The 22690-nt window shown below is 41.6% G+C and overlaps 3 protein-coding genes across 3 annotated transcripts; 2 read left to right on the plus strand and 1 right to left on the minus strand.

Moving 5' to 3' along the window:
- Positions 1–1165: 1165 nt before the first annotated feature.
- On the plus strand, positions 1166–12112 carry tnni3k (TNNI3 interacting kinase; the record flags this gene model as incomplete). Its single annotated transcript, XM_068743563.1, is given in 13 exon segments — positions 1166–1310; positions 1385–1468; positions 1542–1598; positions 2337–2374; positions 2376–2430; positions 2511–2568; positions 2943–3046; positions 9795–9985; positions 9987–10062; positions 10344–10417; positions 10419–10454; positions 11823–11945; positions 12041–12112. Coding segments are annotated over 13 exon segments (1113 nt in total), but the record flags the coding sequence as incomplete, so codon positions are not given.
- LOC137899050 (zinc finger protein 420-like) lies at positions 4402–8221 on the plus strand. The gene is made up of 3 exons (XM_068743057.1): positions 4402–4570; positions 5632–6190; positions 6779–8221. Exons 1-3 carry the CDS (start codon positions 4402–4404, stop codon positions 7920–7922), a joined length of 1872 nt encoding a protein of 623 aa, XP_068599158.1. The 3' UTR covers positions 7923–8221.
- A 390-nt stretch (positions 12113–12502) lies between the features above and the next one.
- On the minus strand, positions 12503–22561 carry erich3 (glutamate-rich 3). The gene is made up of 14 exons (XM_068743564.1): positions 22542–22561; positions 21665–21758; positions 20909–21034; positions 20735–20806; positions 20453–20581; positions 19198–19356; positions 18810–19013; positions 18249–18429; positions 17261–17447; positions 16758–16954; positions 16433–16558; positions 15971–16300; positions 15328–15459; positions 12503–15225 (listed from the first exon to the last, which is right to left on the minus strand). Exons 1-14 carry the CDS (start codon positions 22559–22561, stop codon positions 12503–12505), a joined length of 4680 nt encoding a protein of 1559 aa, XP_068599665.1.
- Between the last annotated feature and the right edge of the window lie 129 nt (positions 22562–22690).

The following is a 22690-nucleotide window of genomic DNA, read 5'->3' on the forward strand; positions in this document are numbered from 1 at the left end:
AAATGCTTTGGTTTAAAATAAAGCAGCTATGTCTTATACAAACTTGCTGTGTGATTAAAGTGTACATGCACGCACACACACACACACACACACACACAGGTTTTTGCACTTATCATTGGTAAGACAATGCTCAATTCCTCTTCTTCAGAAATGATGTTTTTCTGCAGTCTTTAATGGTCGTGAGATCAGACGAGCGGATCTCATAACTGAGAAGGTCCCAATAGGCGTTCATATACATGCAGTCATCCTGACACACACACACACCCCTGCCTGCATTCAGAGATCAGTTGTCATAGTTGTGAGGCATTCCACTCAGGTGTTTATTTTTAGCCCACAGCTATGATCCCTTTTATCTGGACATCTGGACCTGTGCCATTGTGGTAGAGAGAGATTGTATTGCTTCTGCTCTATTAAATCAAACTACACAGCATACTGCAAGAAGAAGACCACACCAATGGGAAATGACAAATGAAGACCCACTCAGACATGTACAGGTAATTTCTCGCTTATCGTTTTGTGTCATGCATCCATGGTGCTGGTTGCCAGGTTTGAAGTGAAGATGGAAAGTCTGGAGTCTTTAAGTTTTCCTATTAGCTACCATCCCTGTTTCTCACACACACACTGTCCAGAACCAGCGCTTAAATAATAGTACAGCATACCGGTACTCAATTTTAGACAAATTAATATTCATATATTTTTGCATATTGGCAATTGTACTGAACTGAAAGGGTTTGTTCAACCCTGATGACGGGACTGTGAAGACGAGTGGAAGAAGAAGGTGGGCGAGTCGTACTCTCTGGTCATCGAGAAGTAGGATGACTTCCAGATCAACGACAGCGAGCTGGGGGACCTCAAACTTGCTTTCAGGTGATTTTTGTTCCCTCTGAGTGAGTAATAGTGTAGATATTTAGTGCTCTTTTTTTGTTTATGGCCACAGTCTCTTCAGTCTGCTCTTGTGTCAATCATTTTTCATGAGCAGAGGAGGGTGATTTCCTGTTGATCTTTCTGCGCCTCATCTCTGATGAGGCGTTTCAGAAGGTGAATGTGAGCTACCGAACAGAGAAGGGCCTGTCGCTGCTCCATAATGAAAATAGTTCTTAAATGCAACCCGAGACTTTGACCTTGAATAATAAAATAATGACCCTGATGTCTCTGTTTCGCTCTGCACAGTGCATGTTTTCACGGTCACATCCGCCTGGTGGAGTTCCTGTTGGACAGCGGGGCCGACATGAACCTGGTTGCTTGTGACCCCAGCAGGACCAGTGTGGCGAAGGATGAGCAGACCTGCCTGATGTGGGCCTATGAGAAAGGTCTGCTTGAAAGTGAACCTAGTCGCGAGGAAAGCTTTGATGAAAATCACCGCTGCTCTGCTTTTCTGTCTTAGGTCATGATTCCATCGTCACTTTACTGAAACACTACCAGCGCCCAGACGACTCCCCCTGTAATGAGGATTCACAGCCAGGAGGGGGTGAGTCAGCTCTATGGAAAATCAAGTCCTCTAAATGTTTACGAATACGTTTCAAAATGCTGTTCTCTTTTAGACTGATCCTATGTCTCTGTCCCGTCTGCTCTGGGAAAGATCAAAAGCATGACCAAAGGTGCTGTGAAGTACAGCAGATCACCCGACACATTACATCACCGTACTGCCCACTGAAGATCATAGTATATATTGATATATAAAGCCTCTGAAGCCGGAAATAGATGGGGTCACTAAAGTGCTCTGCAGGAGATGGCAGGGTTACGTTCAAATGTTTTTATTTTTTGTTTTTATTTTACTTTATTTTTGTTTTTATTTTATTTTCTATATTATCTTTCTTTCCTTTGCTCAGTTTGTTTGCTGGGTTTTTCCGTGTATCTTTTCCTTTTTAGCTTTTATATAACTTCCTTTTTTTGTTTTATATATATATTGATTGATTTTGTTTAGTTAATTTGAACTTGAGGGGAGGATTTTTATATAAGCCCTTTCGGCTTCTTTTCCTCTCCTGCACTATTATTTGCCTTTGTAATGTTTTGTTTATGTTTATTATTGTGCATATGAATAAAATGAAATGAAATGAAATGTAACACGTGCTTGCTGTAACACAATGGGCCAGAATTAGACACAGACTATGTTAAGTTAACTGTTAAGCACCTGCAATATTTAGAAACCATTACAGCTACTTTTTCCTCGTTAAAATAAAGCGGTGATTGAGCTGGGCCTTGAGTTTGACACACGTGCGATACTCTCAATGTGCAGATTAACCTGGCGAGCCTCAGAATAATCCCTAAGAACAGACTTTCTTTTGCGGTAATGACATCGTAAACACCTCAGGCCTGATGTTACTCTTGCTTTTCAGAGAAAGCAGAGGTTCTCCTGCTCCGAGCCAGCCAGCCAATCTCATTTCCACCTTCCGCTGTCTGAGCTGGAGTTCAGCGAGATGATTGGATCAGGTGACTGTGTTTTATGTTCAAACCGAACGCTTCAGACAATCTTAAGTTTTGCAAAGCGTCAAATGTGTTTCTCACCGCAGGTTCCTTTGGAAGAGACTACAAAGGCAAATGCCGAAACAAAATTGTTGCCATCAAACGGTACTTGTCGATTTAAGTTTAAAACTCGAGTAAAAGTTCTTCTCAGTTTTGTGTGAAGAGATCCATTAACATCAGTTCTTTGGATGTCACGGTTGATTCCTCACACACTGAACTAAATCCTGATCAATCTACCTTAAGGCGTCACTCAGTGTATATTTAAGGCCGCAAGCCTCTTTAGAACCATCCCCTCACCCGTCCCACCCCCTGGCCTGGATCATCATTGATCCACATTAAGTGCTCTACAAACTGTGTGGCCAGGTGCTGGTCTTTACAGACTGCCCCATTGATCTGTGTAAAGTGCTGCGTGTGATTGGCAGGGACCATTGATCTGAAACTAAAGTGGGCTGCTCCTTTAATGATGTCTCAATGGACAGGCTCATCGACCTGCAGTCTAAACTCATCATTGCCATTGACGTGGCGAAGGGCATGGATTACCTGCACAATCTTACCCAGCCTATAATCCACAGGGACCTCAACAGGTGGGTGCTAAAGTACTAGCACTTACTTTGCACGTTCAACATTAGCAGATGTTTCTTCTCCTCTTTTCTACAGCCGACATTGTAACTTCTCATTGTTGGTTTAACTCCAAACAGGTTCCTGGACACACGACATGATGAGTCCGTCTGAGTCAATCTGGACCCTCATTTGAATTAAATGAACACAAAGACTTTTACTTTGTAGGAATTCATAAATTCACTCAATGAAACCACATCTGGACTCAAACTGATAATGAAAAACACTTTTTGAACAACTTCAGTTGTTTATTAAAGCAGACAACAAGCTCAAAGTTCTGCTGGGCCATGAGGCCGCAAACAATATGCACATTAGTGGAATAAGAATAACAAGAAAAACATTTATTTTAACTGTCAGAAGTTGTGCAGAAGGTGCATCAGAACATTCTGAATGTTGCCAATACTACAAACTACTACAAGCAATTACTGCAATTTAAATACATCTCCAATATTCATGTGAATATTAATTGACATTTTGTATTCTAAAATTGAATGTGAAATGTCTAAATTGTAAAAGCAAATCCTGATACAGAATAAATATATGTTTAAGTATAAATTAGACCCATAATTGTGTCCTTTAGATTTTATTTCTCACTAGTTTAATCTTTGTCTTTGCATGCAGCCCTGGTGACTGTCTAACCATAGAACAAACATTTGGTAACACTTAAACTCAGCGACTAGTTTATGGCCTTTGGGGCCCTTTTTATTCCAGGTTGTTACTTCAGTGCTAATTTAATACGGTACCGATTTAAACGTTGTGGTTTCCTGGTTTCTTCACGTCCCTCGTCCAAGACACGTGATTCAAATGATCATTTCATGAATCCCTGCAGAAGCCTGTTGGCACTAAACAAAAGTAATTAGTTACACTACTCGTTACTGGTAAAAAAGTAATATTATTACTTTAAGCAAGACAACACAGTATCTGTTTGCTATTTTAACAAAAGACTGGCACAGATATTTCATATAAGTGCCCCAGAACTGCGTTAACTTGTGGAAAAAGGGTATAATATGTCTCCTTTAAATTTCAGGAAATTGAGTTTCTCGAGTTTTTCAGCCCCTGTTGGAATAAATGGAAGTTGATTATTCCTTTCTATTGATTTGAAGCACTCGAATTTTGATTCCCTTCCATCAGTCGTCGTCGTTTTACCCTCAGCGACAACGGAACAAAAAAGCTTGGAGGATTTCCGAGTCGGAGGTTATTGTGGGGGACAACAACCGGAAGTCAACCAATGCTTTTTGTCGCGTTAGCTCTCTGCGCACGTGAAATCAGTGAAAGTCGGTATTTTATTGGTTTCTCAAGTATTTCGTTCAGTTAACAAAAATGTCTTCATTTGAATTATTGGGGAATGTAGTTAAAAAGCGATTAACAGCTCCTGAAGAGGATATTTTTGGAACGTTTGAACAAACTGCCGCCAAGGACGAAGAGATAAATCGCCAGCGCGGACTGCTGGGTCGCAACCTGAGGCCCGAATTGAAGTTACACAGGATAGGTAAACAAAAAGTCATTATATATTAATGAAACGGAAGATTTGACGGTCAATTTATCCATATTTTATCAAACGGTAAACTCTTTTCCTCGTATATATATATATATATGTACAGTAGTCCCTCATTTTCCGCGGGGGTTACGTTCCAAAAATAACCCGCAATAAATGAAATCCGCAATGTAGTGCACTCTTTATTTTTTTCCAATTATTATACATGTACATAAATGTTTTAAGGCTGTAAAACCCCTCACCACACACTTTATACACTTTTAACAGTCAGGCATTAATCCAAATAGATTGTTTCAGTACTATAGAATGAAACCAAAGATCAAAACCTTTTCAGAACGAAACATTGGAGAAATAAAAATATATAGTACGTACAGCAAACGTTTTCCTGTTAATAATGTTAAGGCGTGCAGGACGAGGAAAGAGCAGCTTGGAGTGCAGAAGAACAAATATTCTACTCGTGCTGTCTCTAGCCTCTCGTGGGCTTCTTTATTGGATAGCTTAGCACAGCGGAACGGCAGCGGCTACATGTATCGACAGGAAGAACCAAAATCGGAAAGGGACGTGACGTTATTGCTCCTACAAAATAAAAGCCTCTTTTTACACGGAATAAGCGCGCTATAAAACAAATGCTTAACAAATAAACATGATAGCTGTTAGAAATAACTAATTTAATTTTAATGATCAACCTACGAGCTTGAACACATGAGAAATGATTGATAGCAACTCGCCCGTATTTCACAATTCCTCCGACCACGCCTCTTCCTCCTCCGTTCAAGTGCAAAAAAGAAAATCTGAAAAATTGCATTAAAACTCCGTGAAGCAGCGACGTCGCGGAAGATGAACCGCATTATATCGAGGGACTACCGTATATATTGTTTAAGGACTTTCAACGGAAACAAGACCGCAATGGCTTTTTTGAAATGCTCCTCTTACACAGGATGTTTGACTGTACTTGTACTCTAACATTCTACCTAATAAATATATTCATCATCATTATCGTCTACTTGTGTGTCATCACAATAGCGTCACACTCCTCTTGTTCTCTGTCCCTCCAGATCGCCCACAGCGTCATGTCTGTAAGGAGGAGGAGGAGGAGGTCCCTGCTGATCAGCAGCTCTGGAACCAGGAGGTGAAGTCCAGCATGAAGCAAGAGGACCCAGAGCTTCCTCACCTGAAAGAGGAACCGGAGGAACTCCTCACCAGTCAGGAGGGAGAGCAGCTTGTACTGAAGCGGGAGACTAATGTCGTCATGTTGACTCCGACTCATGAGAAAGATTTCCGGAGTGAAGATCAGACTCTGTACATGAAAGATGAAGATGGTGCAGCAGAGACCGAGCCTGCTGTCAACATGCCGATTATAATCTCAGTGGTTGGAGCAGCAGACATTGACCTGCTGATCTCTACCAGCTCTCGCGTATCTGTCAGCCATGAGGAGGGGGGTGAAACGAGCAGAGAAGATGTTGAGATTGAGCCCCAGTTTCAATCCCAAGGAAGAACTAACGCAAGTAAGAAGCCATATGTTTGTACATTATGTAAAAAGGGTTACGCAAAGCACGCAAGCTTAAAAGGCCACATGAGAATCCACACTGATGAGAAGCCCTATGGATGTGAAACATGTGGGAAACAATTCATACGAAAATCTGATTTGAATATCCACATGAGAATCCACACTGGTGAGAAGCCCTATGGATGTAAAACATGTGGGAAGCAATTCACACAAAAATCTGGTTTGAATATCCACATGAGAATCCACACTGGTGAGAAGCCCTATGGATGTAAAACATGTGGGAAACAATTCATACGAAAATCTGATTTGGATATCCACATGAGAATCCACACTGGTGAGAAGCCCTATGGATGTAAAACATGTGGGAAACAATTCACACAAAAATCTGATTTGAATATCCACATGAGAATCCACACTGGTGAGAAGCCCTATGGATGTAAAACATGTGGGAAACAATTCATACGAAAATCTGATTTGGATATCCACATGGGAATCCACACTGGTGAGAAGCCCTATGGATGTAAAACATGTGGGAAACAATTCATACGAAAATATGATTTGAATATCCACATGAGAATCCACACTGGTGAGAAGCCCTATGAATGTAAAACATGTGGGAAACAATTCATACGAAAATCTCATTTGAATATCCACATGAGAATCCACGCTGGTGAGAAGCCCTATGGATGTAAAACATGTGGGAAACAATTCATACAAAAATCTGGTTTGGATATCCACATGAGAATCCACACTGGTGAGAAGCCCTATGAATGTAAAACATGTGGGAAACAATTCATACGAAAATCTCATTTGAATATCCACATGAGAATCCACACTGGTGAGAAGCCCTATGGATGTGAAACATGTGGGAAACAATTCATACGAAAATCAGATTTGAATATCCACATGAGAATCCACACTGGTGAGAAGCCCTATGGATGTAAAACATGTGGGAAACAATTCATACGAAAATCTGATTTGAATATCCACATGAGAATCCACACTGGTGAGAAGCCCTATGAATGTAAAACATGTGGGAAACAATTCATACGAAAATCTCATTTGAATATCCACATGAGAATCCACACTGGTGAGAAGCCCTATGAATGTAAAACATGTGGGAAACAATTCATGCGAAAATCTGATTTGAATGTCCACATGAGAATCCACACTGGTGAGAAGCCCTATGGATGTGAAACATGTGGGGAACTATTCACACAAAAATCTGGTTTGGAAAGACACATGAGAATCCACACTGGTGAGAAGCCCTATGAATGTAAAACATGTGGGAAACAATTCATACGAAAATCTCATTTGAATATCCACATGAGAATCCACACTGGTGAGAAGCCCTATGAATGTAAAACATGTGGGAAACAATTCATACGAAAATCTGATTTGGATATCCACATGAGAATCCACACTGGTGAGAAGCCCTATGAATGTAAAACATGTGGGAAACAATTCATACGAAAATCTCATTTGAATATCCACATGAGAATCCACACTGGTGAGAAGCCCTATGGATGTAAAACATGTGGGAAACAATTCATACGAAAATCTGATTTGGATATCCACATGAGAATCCACACTGGTGAGAAGCCCTATGAATGTAAAACATGTGGGAAACAATTCATACGAAAATCTGATTTGAATATCCACATGAGAATCCACACTGGTGAGAAGCCCTATGGATGTGAAACATGTGGGAAACAATTCATGCGAAAATCTGATTTGAATATCCACATGAGAATCCACACTGGTGAGAAGCCCTATGGATGTAAAACATTTGGTGAACAATTCACACAAAATTCTAATTTGAAAAGGCACAAAGAATGACGGTTTAAATGTGTGAAAAACCTTTCAGCTACGCCAATGTTTTGGAACGACGCATGAAATGTGTCCACCCTGGGGGGAAGGCCTCCCTTTGACATATCTATGAAAATATATATTTAGTATATGAATTGACAATTGTTTGAGATTTTTGTAAGATGGAGTACGAGTTGGGCTCTTTCAGAAGGATTGCTGAGAGTTGAACTTTGTCTTCAGGAACCTGTTATGTAGAAATATTTGTTCTTGAATGTTGATTGTGTTGAATACTTTATTCATGACTATCATTCTGTATGAATATATTAAAAATCACGTTGTTTTCTGACTGCAGAGAAATTATTGAAAGTAGTCAGCAACCAGAAATGGAAGTTGTTGCAAAGGACATTCTTTCAAAGGTCCCATATTATGGAAAACTCACTTTTCCCATGTTTCTACACTGTTATGGTGATTTTGGCTCCTTATCAACCCAAAAACAGCTAAAAGAAAAGAAAAAAAGTTAACGTTAGACAATAGAAATGATAAAACCAGGGTTTGCAGGGTTAGGCCTCCTGGAGACCAGAAGACATCCCGTGACGCGGATTCAGGCTCACCGTGTGTTGAAGGCGCAGGTTGACGCTTTTCAGCGGCCAGGATGGTTTGCGGAGGATTCTTTTGCACCGAAAACACGCTCTCCGTTCTCAACGTACTTTACGTCGTAAGTGTTTAATTCATTTAAATCTTTCTCGCTGATGGAAAGATAAGAACTTTAAGGCACCCGTTTGTCTGACCGGGTTCCATGTGTGAACAGGTAATAAATCCGGTTTATCAATAGTAGTATTCTTACTGCAGTGATGAGAACAGATGCTCTTTGTTAACTTTAATCTAAGTGATTTATGAATATCTAAACATCTGAGAATTTAATTAAGACCTACAAGTTTCAGCCAAGAGACAAAATGGTGCTGCGTTCGTGTCTCAATTAGAATGTAGGAAAATACCAAACTCTGTACAGAGAAAATTTCAATCATTTTTGCTCAGTAAAGTTATTTACTGATCAATGTGCCACTTCTCATTAATCGACATGAGCATGGTTGGCTATTGTTATGGCCGTCAGCTCATTCCTATGTTGTATGTTGTTCTGCTGCCAAATTGGGAATAAGAAATTTAATTTCATGAATGAATTCGGGCATCAGTCGGCAAGTATTTAGAAAGTAAAATGCTTTGTACGGGGGAAAAAAAAGATGGTTTCTGATGCAAAAGTGAAATTAGGTGACCTAAATTCAATTTCATCCTTGGATGAAGTAAAATGCAGTTTTAAGAATGAGACGAGGAGATCAGAGATTTTCCCACATAATTAAACAAAAACAAGGGAATATATATGTAGGTATGTATAAGTATGGCAACAGTATAAGTAATATTAACCGTATGTGAATATGTTTTATTCCTTCGTACTAAATAGCCTTGATATTGCCACTAACAAGCTAGCGGTAGACTTTCCAGCGATCTGATTGGCTGTCGCTTCTGTCCGTCGTATTGTTAGCAAATCATTGAACGGATTATACTCTGAAGGGCGGAGACAGACCGACACACTTCCGCAGTTGAATGTTTTGATTCTGACGGAGAGACAGTCTGCCTCCGTGGTGCGAGCGGGCAGCAGAACAACACCAAACGGAACGGATCGAGTTTACGCCACCGACCTTAAAAACAGACGAGGACGAATCGTTTCCGTATCCGGTCGGAGTGAAAAAAGTAATATATTACTTTTGAAAAAAATTAAAAGTAATATTATTACTCAAAATGAAAAAGTAATTCGTTACACTACTCGTTACTGGTAAAAAGTAATATTATTACCTTAAGTTACTAGTTTATTTCCCAACACTGGTCATTACTGATATGCTCCCTGCTGCCATAATATTCTGCTATATGAGGATGGGCATGCAGTGGTACCTCTGATTTATTTTATACAAAGAAAAACAACTCTGTGAAAGAGGTGCCAGTGTTTCTCTCACCGTCGATCACTCACCACCTTAAAAAAACAGATTTCAGTCATCGGGCCTCGCTTTGCGTTTCTGTGCATCCGTGTGACGATCAGCTGCTTTGAAACAGCTCAGCTATGCCCTCTGTCTCTGGGAGCTGCTGACCGGGGAGATTCCCTTTGTGCACTTAAAACCTGGTACTTGTTCTTCAACTCAGGACTTAAATGATGATATAAAGAGTTAAATCGGATCACCGTAAATCAGGCATGAGGTGTGAAGGGATTGAAAAAAGTTTTCCATAAGGTGAACAAAGTGCAAACTCCTCAAGTCATATTGATAAGTCTTCAATTGACCTCAAAGAGAAGTTAAGAAACGAGCAAAGCACATTTAGTGAATTTAGTGGGAGACATAAAGTAAAACAGAGATCCTAGACCAAAACATGACTTCAGACCATTCACTGTAAATACATTTTTAACAGCTGCTGCAGCAGCAGACATGGCGTACCACCACATCCGGCCTCCTATTGGCTATTCCATCCCCAAACCCATCTCGGGCACTTCTGATCAGAGGCTGGTACGCCTCCCCAGAGGTGACACACATTAATTTATCTCCCTTTAAAGTGTGTGAGCAGTAAATCTGGTTAGCAATCAAACAGCAATATTCGGTATACGACATAGGCTCATTAGCCATTTAGACAAAGAGGAAGTTGCTGCTGAGTCAGCTGCATCAGCAAGCATGCGTGTTGCTGATGAATGGCACCAGCGTGTCCCCATGATTGTAGTCTTTTCACATTTACTGGCAATACCTGACCACGAGTGATCCTCCCTTGGTGCTGTCACGTTCTATTATTAGTAAGGCCACGTCGTTCTTGTTTGTCACGCAGAAGCTCGCTCACTCGGTAACGGTTTCTTCCCCGTACAACTGCATCAGCGCACTTCCTTTAATGAGCTTGGGATTTTAATGGGCCATCACAGTGTTTCATGCGCACAAATAACTTGTGGTGCCTCAACGGCACAGTACAGCAGCTCCCGTGAGGTTCATAAGTGGAACACGGTGCACTGTGTTTGCACGATTTGCAGTACAAAATGTTATTTGTTCAAGCCTGAGAGAATGGAGGATGCAGCATAAGCAGGAAGAACAGAATTGCTCTCAAATTATCTCTTTTTTGTTGCGACATCCACGTCAGGCTTTTCCAAATCACCTCACACAGATAGTGTAGTGAGTGTCATGTCATTTTATTATGATTTCATCTTTAAGGTACTATCTTAATTTCTATGTGTTCCTGTATGGAGGCAGCACTCTGACATTTATCTGAAGAGGTCATGCATAATTGAGTAGCTCCTGCGTGACGCCGTTCTCCTATCAGAAAGCGGCAGCTTTGAGAAGAGTAACTAACCCTGCTTTGACTTCCTTTGTACTTCTTCTTCTACTACTACTACTACTGCATTAATTAATTCATCGATATTTTTGACATTTTATTTCCCGCAAGATGAATGATTGAAGATCCTTTTAACAAATCTGTATACAGCTGAAACATGCAACTGATGAGTTGTTCACAAACACACAAACACTTGTATTTGTTTTATTTTGTTAGTCAATTTTTCTAATACTATTTTTTTTTTTGTGGTTTTTAATTAAAATTGTAATGAATATCAAGTAAAGTATTTTTTTTAAATGCTGGTTGTGCTTTGCAAGAATCAGAAATAAAAGCTTCGGTGAACCTGTAAATGTGTGCTGGAACTCAAAGAGAACACATACCAGAAAGTCGTGTTGATTTTTGCGTGGACAATCAAATGAACCGATGAAGTCTCACAAATCGACACAATGCAATCAGGTGGAAAGGAAGTGCAACAATCAATCAGCAGTGCGCATCGCTCACAGAGGTCCATCTTTGACCTTTCAGCGCTTTAGCCACGGTTAGCTGGTTGTTCTGCTGCATGTGCTTCTATTGGCACAGAGAGCAGCAGCAGCTGAAGTCCTGCAAACACTGTGGGGTTGCAAAGCGTACGATCTCAGCAGTGGAAGTCCAACAGCTATGAATTATTCAGCCATTGATGAGAGGAAGCGTATCCATTTACAGGTAATGGGCGATATCAGCATGCACTTGAGACCGCTCACAAGCTACAGCTCGTTGTAAGCAACAAAACAACGTCTATTGTAAACATTTTTGGACAGGGGTCCAAACTTAGTAACGCGGCGTCTCCTTTGGGGTTGCTGAGGGATGCAGGTGGAGTTATTGTGACGTAAAGTCTATGTCAAGCAGCAACTACATTCACTGACTTTTAAAGTAGGCATGTAGGTTGTGTTTCATTGGACCATCAGCGTGGTTTTCAGATCATTACTTTTCCTGCTTTACATATATGTTTTTAAAATATAAAAACAAACAGAAAGCAAGCATCTCTGAACCTTCGTGCCACTCTGGCTAGAACTCTGATGCTCGCTCTCTGTTCTTGCCGCCGTCAACAGAGGCTATGAGCTGTGACCAAACAGGGTTTCATCTGCTGAGAAGGCGCTCAGGTGGTCTCTTTACTGGGGAGGTGGGGGGTGTGCTGGATATCTCGGATCAGTCGCATGTCCTTCCTGTCTCTCTGTCGATTCTCACATCAGATGATTTAATGCGGGGGGGGGGGGGGGTCATCATGTGAAGCTGGTTATTTCTATTTCCTGTGTGTGTGTCTGCTTGTTCCTGTCCCTTTCTGTTTCTTCCGTTTGTTTTTCATTTAAGCCTGGATCATTTTCAGTCGCTGCCTCCTCTGCTTGGACCTCAGACGCGGCCTGAGGCCTGCCGCTGCTCGCACTATGACCAGCGTCTGCAATGCTTTCCACTTCTGCTCTGGAAACATCACTTTGCTCAGGGTTATCCGGCACTGACATTTCTCTAGTCGTGCCTTCTTTCAGGGAACCCCTGCTGCTTTCTTTGTTCTCTTCCAACCTTACTTCTTCTCCTTTCAGAAAATCACTATCATTTTGTTCACTCTCTGCCTCTGGTATTAGGTCTCTCCCATCTTTCTCCTCCTCCACCTGCACTGCGTCTTTGATGGGGACGCGTAGCTGGCCGTCTTCAAAGGTACTGCGCTTAAATTCTGACCCTTCCAATTTGGTTTTGTCCTTTGACTCATTGATATCTACAGCCATGTGCTTTTGTTCACCGTCATCCATTTTTGTTGAGTTTGATTCTTGAGAATCTGGTTCCTTCAGGTCTTCTAAAGGTTCGACAAATGTCTCAAAATACCTGGATGCTTGATGCATGGTCACCCAGTTCTTCACCAGGTCTATGTTGTCCTCTCCCGCTAAGCCATCTGGATTCTTGTTACTTCCTGCAACCATTACGTCTGCGTTTTTGGCCTTGCTTTTTGCAATGGGGGGCGGCTGCATTTGGGGTTTAAGGAGCACACTCGCTCCTTCCTCTGAGGCCTTACTTTCATTTTCTCTGTCTGCACCAGAGAGCTCAGCAGCAGCAGCAGTGTTTCCATCAGTTAGTGGATATCCATCTGCTCTAGTTGGTTTGGTCGATTCTTCTAACTTGGGAGTGGCACCATCCAAATCTACAGCGATGGGTATTAATTGTTCCTGATCACCTAAAGAAGGAACTTTCATATGAGTGATCTCACTCTGAATGTCGGTGCTGTTTTTGATCACAGCTGAAGCTCTGCTTTCATGATCATGGTCAGACAAGTTGCCATTTTGGTATTTACAGGACCCATCTTTCTTGTTGTCCCCTTCCTTGGCCTCGCCTTGGGCCACATCGGTGTCACAAGCCTGATCAACGTTGTCATCTCCGGGATCCATGGCTACTTCTTTTACCTCTTTGCTCTCGTTTTCATTTGCTGTGTGTTCTGCTGTTTGAGCCTCTCCCTCATCTTGAGACTTGTCGTCTGTTCCGGAAGAAATCTCTCCATTTTCAGCATCAATTTCTACATTTGGACTCTCTTCACTTTCTCTTTCTCTCTTCACATCCTCAGCCTCCTTTGTCTTTACTGTCTCCACGGTTTTTGTTGCTACATTTGCTGCCTCAACATCTAACGTGCTGTTTTCACCTGATATTTTGAGTTTATCTTCAGTCACGACTGCATCTGTTTTTCCCTCAGCTTCTCCAGCCATCTCAAATCGCTCTTCCCCGGGTACAGTGTCAGCAGGTGCAACAGCCGTCTCTTCAGTGCCTCCATTAAATTTGTTCTTTGCAGCATCACCTGGTTCAGCATCGGTCGCATTCTGATATTCTACTACCGCATCATCCTTCGGATTAGCAGCTGTGTGTGCATCAGTAAGACTTTCAACCTCGGTAGTTTTATTAGCTTCATTTTCTTTCATGTGATTTCCCCTTTTGGCAGAATCGTTGTCTTTGTCTTTCTCTGTCTTTCGTGATTCATCTGCCCTCTCCTCAGCTGCAGCTTTATCTTCTTCGCTGCTGGTTTTCTCCGCTTGTTCGTGTGTCTTTCCTTCACCGTTTGAATCCCTTTTACTTTCATTATCTTTATCATCCACTTCATTTTCTTCACCTTTGTCAGCTTCTGCCAGCTCTTCTGCGTTTGTTGGATCTCCTTCCTCCTTACACTCGTCTTCAGATTTATTCTCTCCCTTATCATCTATTTTTACAGACTTTTCTGCCGGCTCTTCGTCCGGATCACGTACTTCTTGTTCTTTTCCGGTCCCTCCTTCTGACAGCTCCTCCTGTTTAATATCAGCTTTATTGCTCTCAAGTTGTGCTTTGTCCTCATTAGTTTCCACTGATTTTTCTACTATGGTGGCTCCGCTCCCCTCCAGCGAGCCGCTTGAATTGTCTGCGGTGAATTCTCTGTCTTCTACCGCCCCTTGGTCCTCGCTGCCTCCCTGTTGCCGCTTGCCTGTGTCGGTTATGGGCGCCTCTTCACATACGTGGGCCCCTCGCTCCTCTGAAGCCTCTCCTTTCATCTCCGCTGTCTGACTTGCGGTCATGGCCTCCACTGCTGCATTATTCGACACGGCTCTCTCATCAGTCTCTTCATCCGGCTCTGATACACAACCTGCTGCCTCTTCCCCTGGTTCGTTGAGATGTTTGTCAGCATCAGCAGCAGTTTTCTCTTTGTTCTTCTCCGCCTTCTCTGCAACGTCGGTGGATTTATCAGCGGCATCTTCTTGAGGCCCTGACGTCTGGTCATGCGTTTCCTCTTTATGGACAGGAAGCAGACTTCTGTTCTCCGTTTCCTCTGCTTCGTTAGTCAGTGCTGTATTTTCCATCGATCCAGCTTCCTCGTCTTCCTTGTCTCCTTTAACCCTGTCATCTTCAGCACCATCACTGTTCTGATGGAGCGCTTGTTTTGTTTCCTCTAAGAGGTTCTCCTGCTGTTCTGTACCTATCACTGCTTTCTCCAGAAGCACATCTGCAAATATATTTGAGGTGTTGTTAACAGAAACCATTTCCCACTGATAGTGGTTTGTCTAGGTTACTGGTTCATTTCAATGGAAATTTAAATGTTGTATACCCTTGCTGTCCTTTGGAGGGCCTGTATGTGACATCTCCTCCTCTTCCTCTTCCTGCTCTTCGGTGCTGATGTCGCTCAGCTCGGGCTCCGAGCTGCGCCGGGACTTCTTGAGCTTCTCCTGCACAGATTTGGCTTGAGCAACAGCAATAAAAAAAAACATTGAACAAACATTAAAGCGAAGACATGATGAGCAAATTCTGAGTCACTCGTGATCGTTATTTGTGATAGCATAAATGAGACACACGCAAACGCAAAGTAGAGAGAGGTGTGAGTCAATAAAGAAACACACACACACAGTGAAAATATGCCTTTAATCTTTCCAGGTTTGCATCCCACACGTCAACACAACATGCAAAATGATAATTGATATGCACAGAAAGCAAACACATGCATAAGAAACATGCCGTGCACAACCAAGATGGGCACACAACAAACAAACTTATTTTGAACAACAACAAGAAAAGAAATCATTTGGCTTTTGCAAAAATATAGTCCAAGATTTCAAGGAGTACAGTTTGGACATAATGTTTATGGCTCTATGTTTAATATATTTTTGGTACATATATATATATATAATTTTTATATTATTATATGTATTATATATTTAGAATTGATATCTGAACATCTCAATAATTGTACTCACCCCTCTTCTGATTGTTCTTAGCTACCATGTCCTCTGCCTGTGTGTCTTCTGAAGTGTCATCATTCTCTGCATTCTTGTTCTCTGACGGAACACTGGTGGCAGAGATGTCTACCTCTGTGTTGTCTCCTGCGCTGTTGCGTGTGTCAGCGCCTTTAGCTCCAGCAGACCCGTCCCCAGTGGCACTGGCTGCTTCGGGATTTCGTTCATCAGTTGGATCTGGTTTGAAAACGTTTTTGGGCATTTCATCCTCTCCAGAGTCTTGATCAGCTTCATCGCTATCTTCTTGGTCGCTGCCTGAGAAGCTGGAAGCTGAACTGGACTTGATATCTTCTGTGCAAGACAGACAAAGTGGTGAAAAATTAATATGCAAGCTTCCACTTTACCTGCAGCTCCTCTCAGAGTTGCTGTGTGGAAACGGTGCCGTCATTTGAATAAATGATGTTTGCAATAGATTCCACCCACCGTCCTTCTCGTCCTTCTCTTTAACCTGTCTTCGAGAGTCACAGGTTGGAGATGGGGATTCATTTTCTTTCACATGTGCCTCTCCTGCAGAGTCCTCGTTGTCTGCTTCAAAGTCTTCCTCATAATCTGGAGAAGAAAAAACAACACGGTAAAGAACACTGAATATGTTATGTAGCTGCAACGTCTTCTTGATGCAGTCTTTTTAGGTCAAATCATTGACTTCTCTTTTTTTATTTCATGTTTGATTTGATTTTCAGTCATAACATTCAGTTATATAACTTAAAAGTACTTTTTTGTTTTTTAAACGCTGTGATTGCTTCCTAACCATCTCTGACTTTGTCCTCCTCTTGTGATTGGCTGCTTTCACACTTTGAACGGGATGCAGGTTCCTCTCCTGTCTTCTCTGTCTTCATCTGAGGAGCATCACTTGGGCTGAACACTGACTTGTCTCTTCTTCCATCCTCTTTGGCCCACTTTGGTGGAAGACTGGAATTCCTGTCCAGCCCCATCGCTATGATGCACCTGAAAACATTAGCATAGTCATCTTACACCACCACCACTACTACTCCTACTCCTACTACTACTACTACCACTACTAGTACTACTGTACTTTCGGCTTGTCCCATGAGGGGTCGCCACATCAAATCAACTTTCTCCTCTTCACCCTGTCCTTTGCATCGTCCACCCCAAGACCAGCCACTCTTATGTCCTCCCTCACTACGTCCATCTTTCTTCTCCTATCTTTTCTAACCTATCTTTATCTAACGAGGAGTGGGCTACAACGTTCATGTAAGTTTTGCATGCACAGTTTTCAGAAGGATAACCTACTTGTAGCAGGGAGAAGCGCCCTCTACACCATAGAAACCAAAATGTCTGTGCCTGCCACAGAGTCTGGAGCCTTTCCTGTGTTTGAACTCGCAGCAGGAGCTCACCCGCTCCACCTGCAGCCCGTTGAGGAAGAAGGTCAAGCTGAAGGGGAAACCTCGGTGTCGTCTTGAAATGAATCGGAAAGTCTCTGAAGGAAAGACACCAAGGATGTAGATGAGAGTTTGTAACATTTTAATATACCTCAACAAACTTTACATTCATGTATTCATCGTCAAAACCATCTCTCAAGAGAGCATCCAGAAAACAGAACAAACATTTAATTAGTCATTACAGGACCATTGATCAGCTGTAAGTAATGCCTTCTTAAATTGTATTTGAATGAGGTTTTGTTGCTGGAGTGACGGATGTGCAGAGGGCAGCTATTTCAGTGAGTGATAGCACGATAGATAACTGTCTGGATCATCATCAAAATGGTCAATAGTCAATCAGAGTTAATGTGTATTTCTCACAGATTCTCTAATCCATAAATGGAGCTTTAATGTTAAAATTATAATTTTTTTTTTGTCCTGACTTCATTCTGGATCAGATCCAGAAGACATTTTGCATGCTATTTCATATCAGACCCCTTTATGACTGTGACTTTTGGTGCGTGAATGGAATGCATATTTTACAAGATATGATTTTTTTGAAAAAAGGCTCCATTAAAAGTAAATGGGAAAATCATTTTTTTTGTTTTTGTTTTTAAATCCAGACAGGTATCCGGATCGCTCTCAAAATTGAATGGAATCTAAGTTAGACCAAGACCCAGCTTCAGATTGTTTCCCCCCATCAAGATGGGAACAAATCCAGCAATCCCAATCCAGCAGTTTTTCCGAAATGCTGCTAACAAGCAGACAAATATTGTCAAAAACACAACCTCCCTGGTGGAGGCAGTTGTTATCCAAACTGTATTTTTCACTCAGAACAAATCACAGAGCCTCACACTGACCTCCCTCATGGAGGAGGCCTTTGTAAACACACAGGTTCTCTCCTCCACAGTGCTGCTGAAACACTTTGACCTCGTCCCTGCTGTCGGTCAGGTCACGGGACAGATGCACCGTTTTGCCCAAGTACATCATGTTAACGGGCACCTTGCTCTGGTGCACAGAGCTCCTCATCGTGGGGGGGTCCTGGATTAAAACGGGACATTTTCAGATGTATTATGAATCCTTTATCTTCTTAATGCCAATGCTGATCTGAGTAATCTAAAATGTATTGTCTCACTATAACAAGTGTAAATGAATAATAACTGTGATAATTTACTGCTTTTAATTTTTTTCCCTCTACGTATTAAATTCTAGATTATTCTCAGAATATTCGTATGTATTTTGCATTTTGAAAAAAAAATACAATTCATACACACACACAAAAAAAGCATACAACATATCTTCCAAAAAAGAATACATACTGCAGATTTTAATTATTAGTTCTAATCCAAAGGGCCTGCATTATATTTAAATTTCTCGTAGAAACCTTTGTTGCCGGGGAAAAAACAAAGGAGGTTAAAGACCTCGTGGAATTCAGCTCCACTGAAGGAGGTGGCAGGACGAAATCGGCGGCTTCTAAGCCCGCTGCTGGGGATGACCCTTGTCCCGCTCTCTTTCCTCTTTGTTGCTGGAGGCACCGGGGTGACAAAGTTGTTGATGACTGGGAGGCAGTAGGGTGAGATGCCGTGGGAGGCCTCCAGTCTGGTCAGACGTCTGCGGGTCTCCATCTGGGAGAGAGGTTAATGACGATGACCGTGCACGGGCTTGTAAAAACGATCAATCGTGCTGAAGATAACATTTCATAAGAGATAAAGATTGTACATTATTTTAAATCTAATATGAGTCTCCCTCCGTGACTAATGAAATGCAAACGGCTGATGAATGAATGCATCTCGCATGCCGCAGCCTTACAGTGGAGGCGAACGGCTGCAGGTTCTCATCGGAGGCCTCCGGGAGTCTGTGAGGCGAGCCGCGTCTGAGCGTAGCTGCGGTGCTGCTGCTGTGGATCGGCTTCAGACGCATCGGCCTCTGCATCTTCTCCGGAGCCGTGTTGGGTCGAGACCAGCCCGGCTGCAGCACCAATGTGCACACATTCAGTCAGCCTTTTACTGCCATTTATTTTACTTTTGCGTTATATTAGAGTTCTTTGCTGCACAGAATAAATAAAATAGTGATGAGTCAATCATCTTTGATGTACTTATAACTGGAAGAAGTGATATTTTACCATTCTACATTTTCTACATTATTTTTAATTGCATATTTATATGATTTCAATTCATGGGGTGGTTCAGTATTTTGTAATTGATTGATTTATGCTATTCACATTATTTTAGTACTATAATTTAATATGATCTGCTTTATTTATATATGGAGCTGTCCAGGGCTGATCCTGAAGGCAAACTTCAGCACTGGACAGCTCCATATGTAGCCGGCTACATATGGCTTGGTAGTCGGCTATATGGAGCTGTCCAGAGCTGACCCTGAAAGTGACGTCTTTTCCGCGGCATTGACTCGGGGAATGTTCTTTATCTTGCCCACTTCGGTTATTTTTTTTGGTTTGTACATGTCCATGACAAGACAAGGTGGTGGCTTTTTGGTTTTGCTTTGATTTTGTATCGATTATCGTTTTTCCTGCGTGATGATTGCATTTGGATGGAACTTTTCCACATTATTAGATGTGTTAATTTATTCCCATCACAAACGTTGGTTCATACTTATTTACAGTATGGCTTTATCTCTAACAATATTTAAGTTACAACCTGTTCAAAAAGTGATATAAAAACGGAACATTTTATTGGAATTACTGTGGCAGCTAAAGAGTTAAATAAAAAAAATAATAGTTATTTAACAGCATGTTAAGGAGTAGTTACATTTATTTTACATTAAATGACATTACATTTAGTGACCCACTGATGAAATGTCTGCATGGTAGAACAATCTGTCCTGGAGTCAGCCGATATTTCACTTAATTTATCGTAGCTCTTTAACAGAGCAGGACTGACTTTGATAAAAGCTCGTATGTTCTATCTTATTTAATGCAGGTCTGACTGTTCTTTGCATCTTATACGGCCTGGTCTAATATTGGTTCTGTCACCGAAGCTTGAATCATCTATAAGAGCTCTAAAATAAGGGCCAGTTTGTGATTGGTGGCAGGCTTTAGACTCACAGACTCAGAGGATTCAGAGTTCTCCCCTTCAGGCCCGGACTTCTGTTTCCGGAAGCCCCTGTGTCCCGAGGGCGGGTGTGGAGAGAGGATGCGGGCGAAGTCTTCTTCGTACCTTTTTGAGCACTCCACCTTCCAAACAACAACAGAAGCCATTAATACTGTTGCCTTCTGTCTGTTGTTCTGAATTGGGGGATATTTGTACAATATTGTACTGTAAATAAACATGTATGCATTGGATTGGAAAGAGGGCTGAGAATCAGTGTTAAAATGTAAAAGATGTACCTTGATCTTATTCACTCTCTCCCTCCTTGCAAACTCCTCCAGCCTCCTTTTGATCTCTATTTGATGGACACGCTGTAGGGAAGTAATTACCATAGGTTATTATGCAAGGAGAAGCACAAATTAGCTGACGGGGTTCAGACTGATTTTTCCTCTGGTGAACTGCGTCACTCTCACCTCCATCTCCAGCACCTGGTGGAAAATGGCCTGGGCCAAGCATTCTCGAACGTGTCTCTGGTGGCTTCTCTGGATCTGCTTGTGTCTGTACTCCCTGTCCGGAACGATCCGCCCACTCCTGGTGATCTAGAGTCAACGACAAAGCCAGCAGGGTTTACTCTTTATATGGAGGTTACTACGGGCAACAGCATTCTCTCTGTGTGTGTGTGTTTCCTGTGGTTGTTTCTGGTAGTTTAAAGTGGGAAAGATTGGAAAAGTTTGATGGGTATTAAACAGTTCATCAAAGGGCAGACAGAAAGACAAACAGACAACCAGTCCGGGACTAGAACCCAAAATCCTCCTGCCATCTTGCTAGAGTGATGAGATAACCAACCCCAGTAGACACAAATACATAAATATTATACACTTTGCATTTCCTTGTATTTTGTACCAATACTGCTGGTGAACAGATTTAATAAAACATGATTGATTACAATATCTGCATTGTTTCCATGGCTGTGAGTGACGAAAGGCTTTAACATGAGGGAAACATTTTTGCATCAAATCGCCTGAAGACAATTTTCATCGGTTTATTCGTGCTTTTTGTAAAATCATTCCAAAAAATATTGTGTCCAGTTCTTCTCTTCAGCCAATAATCCATGAATTATTTAAATACAATAGCCATTCTTATTTATTTTGAAGTTTCAAATAATTTCGAATATAAACGAATGAATGAATGAATGAATGAATGAATCAGTCAGGGTCATGTTGACGTACCAGCCCTGCTCTCTGCAGGTGCCTCCTGATCCGAATGCTGCTGAAGTATCCAGCCAGATGTTTGTCTGTGAGACTGTTGTAGGCTGAAATAAGTCTACACAAAAAGAACACACAACAGACACTGAATTAAAGATAAACACGCTTCATGCTGGCGTTCAATCCTCTCTCCAAAGAGGAAGTCACAACGCCATGTCTGTTTGTCTGTTTGTACTTTAAAGTGTTTTTTTCCGGCTGTGATTTGACTTCCTCCTGCGTTTGTGTATTCAAGACAACACATCTTAGCTATCGGTTCCGTTACACACAGGTATTAGAGGGGACGCTAACTTAGCCTCGTCTGTCTCCTCCTTCTGCAACTGAAAAAGACAGCATAGAGTGCATGAGCTCTGTTTACTTCCTTAAATCCAGTGTGTTGGAATTAGGAATATCTCCTGTCACAGAATGGAACGTTCCATTTTATCTTAGTATAAATGCCTAAAGGTCGTTGTGTGTACGGTACTGTCATACAGGTGTACTGTATTGTTTTACCCACACAATGAGCCACATTCACATAGGTATCTGAATTATTAATTCAAAATTGATGATGCTTTTGTGGTGATGAGAATCGATGAAGTCGATCACAAAAAAAAGTGCAAATGGTGATACCCATCATGTTTGTCTCCCTTTGCTTTACAGTTTCTTATTCTCACCATTAATGTAATAATAATAAAAAATGACAGAAAAATAAATACATTTGGGATTATTTTGTTGAATAATTCTATTTTATTCCATATGAACTACATCTTCTAAATGAACATTACTTGCATGGAGACAGAATAACTTTGCCTTCCCTTTAAAACCTGGATCTCCGATTGAACGTAAAACATTAAACTCAACCTACCCTGGATTAAGATGACTCATGGTTTTCAGCCTTGAAATTAAAATGTCTCCTCGCAGGACGCGGACTGATCTCACGCTTTTCTGGAGGACGTGGAAGCCGAGAAAAGTCAGATGAAAGCTGCAGAGTTGTTAGAAATGCAGTGGAGTCGC

The sequence above is a fragment of the Brachionichthys hirsutus genome, chromosome 9 (assembly GCF_040956055.1).
Source record: "Brachionichthys hirsutus isolate HB-005 chromosome 9, CSIRO-AGI_Bhir_v1, whole genome shotgun sequence".
In the NCBI taxonomy this organism is placed as follows: Eukaryota; Metazoa; Chordata; class Actinopteri; order Lophiiformes; family Brachionichthyidae; genus Brachionichthys; species Brachionichthys hirsutus.

Excerpts from the sequence above, each read along its gene's own strand:
- LOC137899050 (XM_068743057.1), top strand. The coding sequence starts at position 4,402 with ATGTCTTCATTTGAATTATTGGGGAATGTAGTTAAAAAGCGATTAACA. Across the intron at positions 4,571-5,631 it reads ATTGAAGTTACACAGGATAG|ATCGCCCACAGCGTCATGTC; the intron begins GTAAACAAAAAG and ends CTGTCCCTCCAG. Across the intron at positions 6,191-6,778 it reads AAGCCCTATGGATGTGAAAC|ATGTGGGAAACAATTCATAC; the intron begins ATGTGGGAAACA and ends TGGATGTAAAAC.
- erich3 (XM_068743564.1), bottom strand. The coding sequence starts at position 22,561 with ATGAGTCATCTTAATCCAGG. Across the intron at positions 21,035-21,664 it reads ACCTGCAGAGAGCAGGGCTG|ATCACCAGGAGTGGGCGGAT; the intron begins GTACGTCAACAT and ends CGTTGACTCTAG. Across the intron at positions 20,807-20,908 it reads ACCAGGTGCTGGAGATGGAG|CGTGTCCATCAAATAGAGAT; the intron begins GTGAGAGTGACG and ends ACTTCCCTACAG.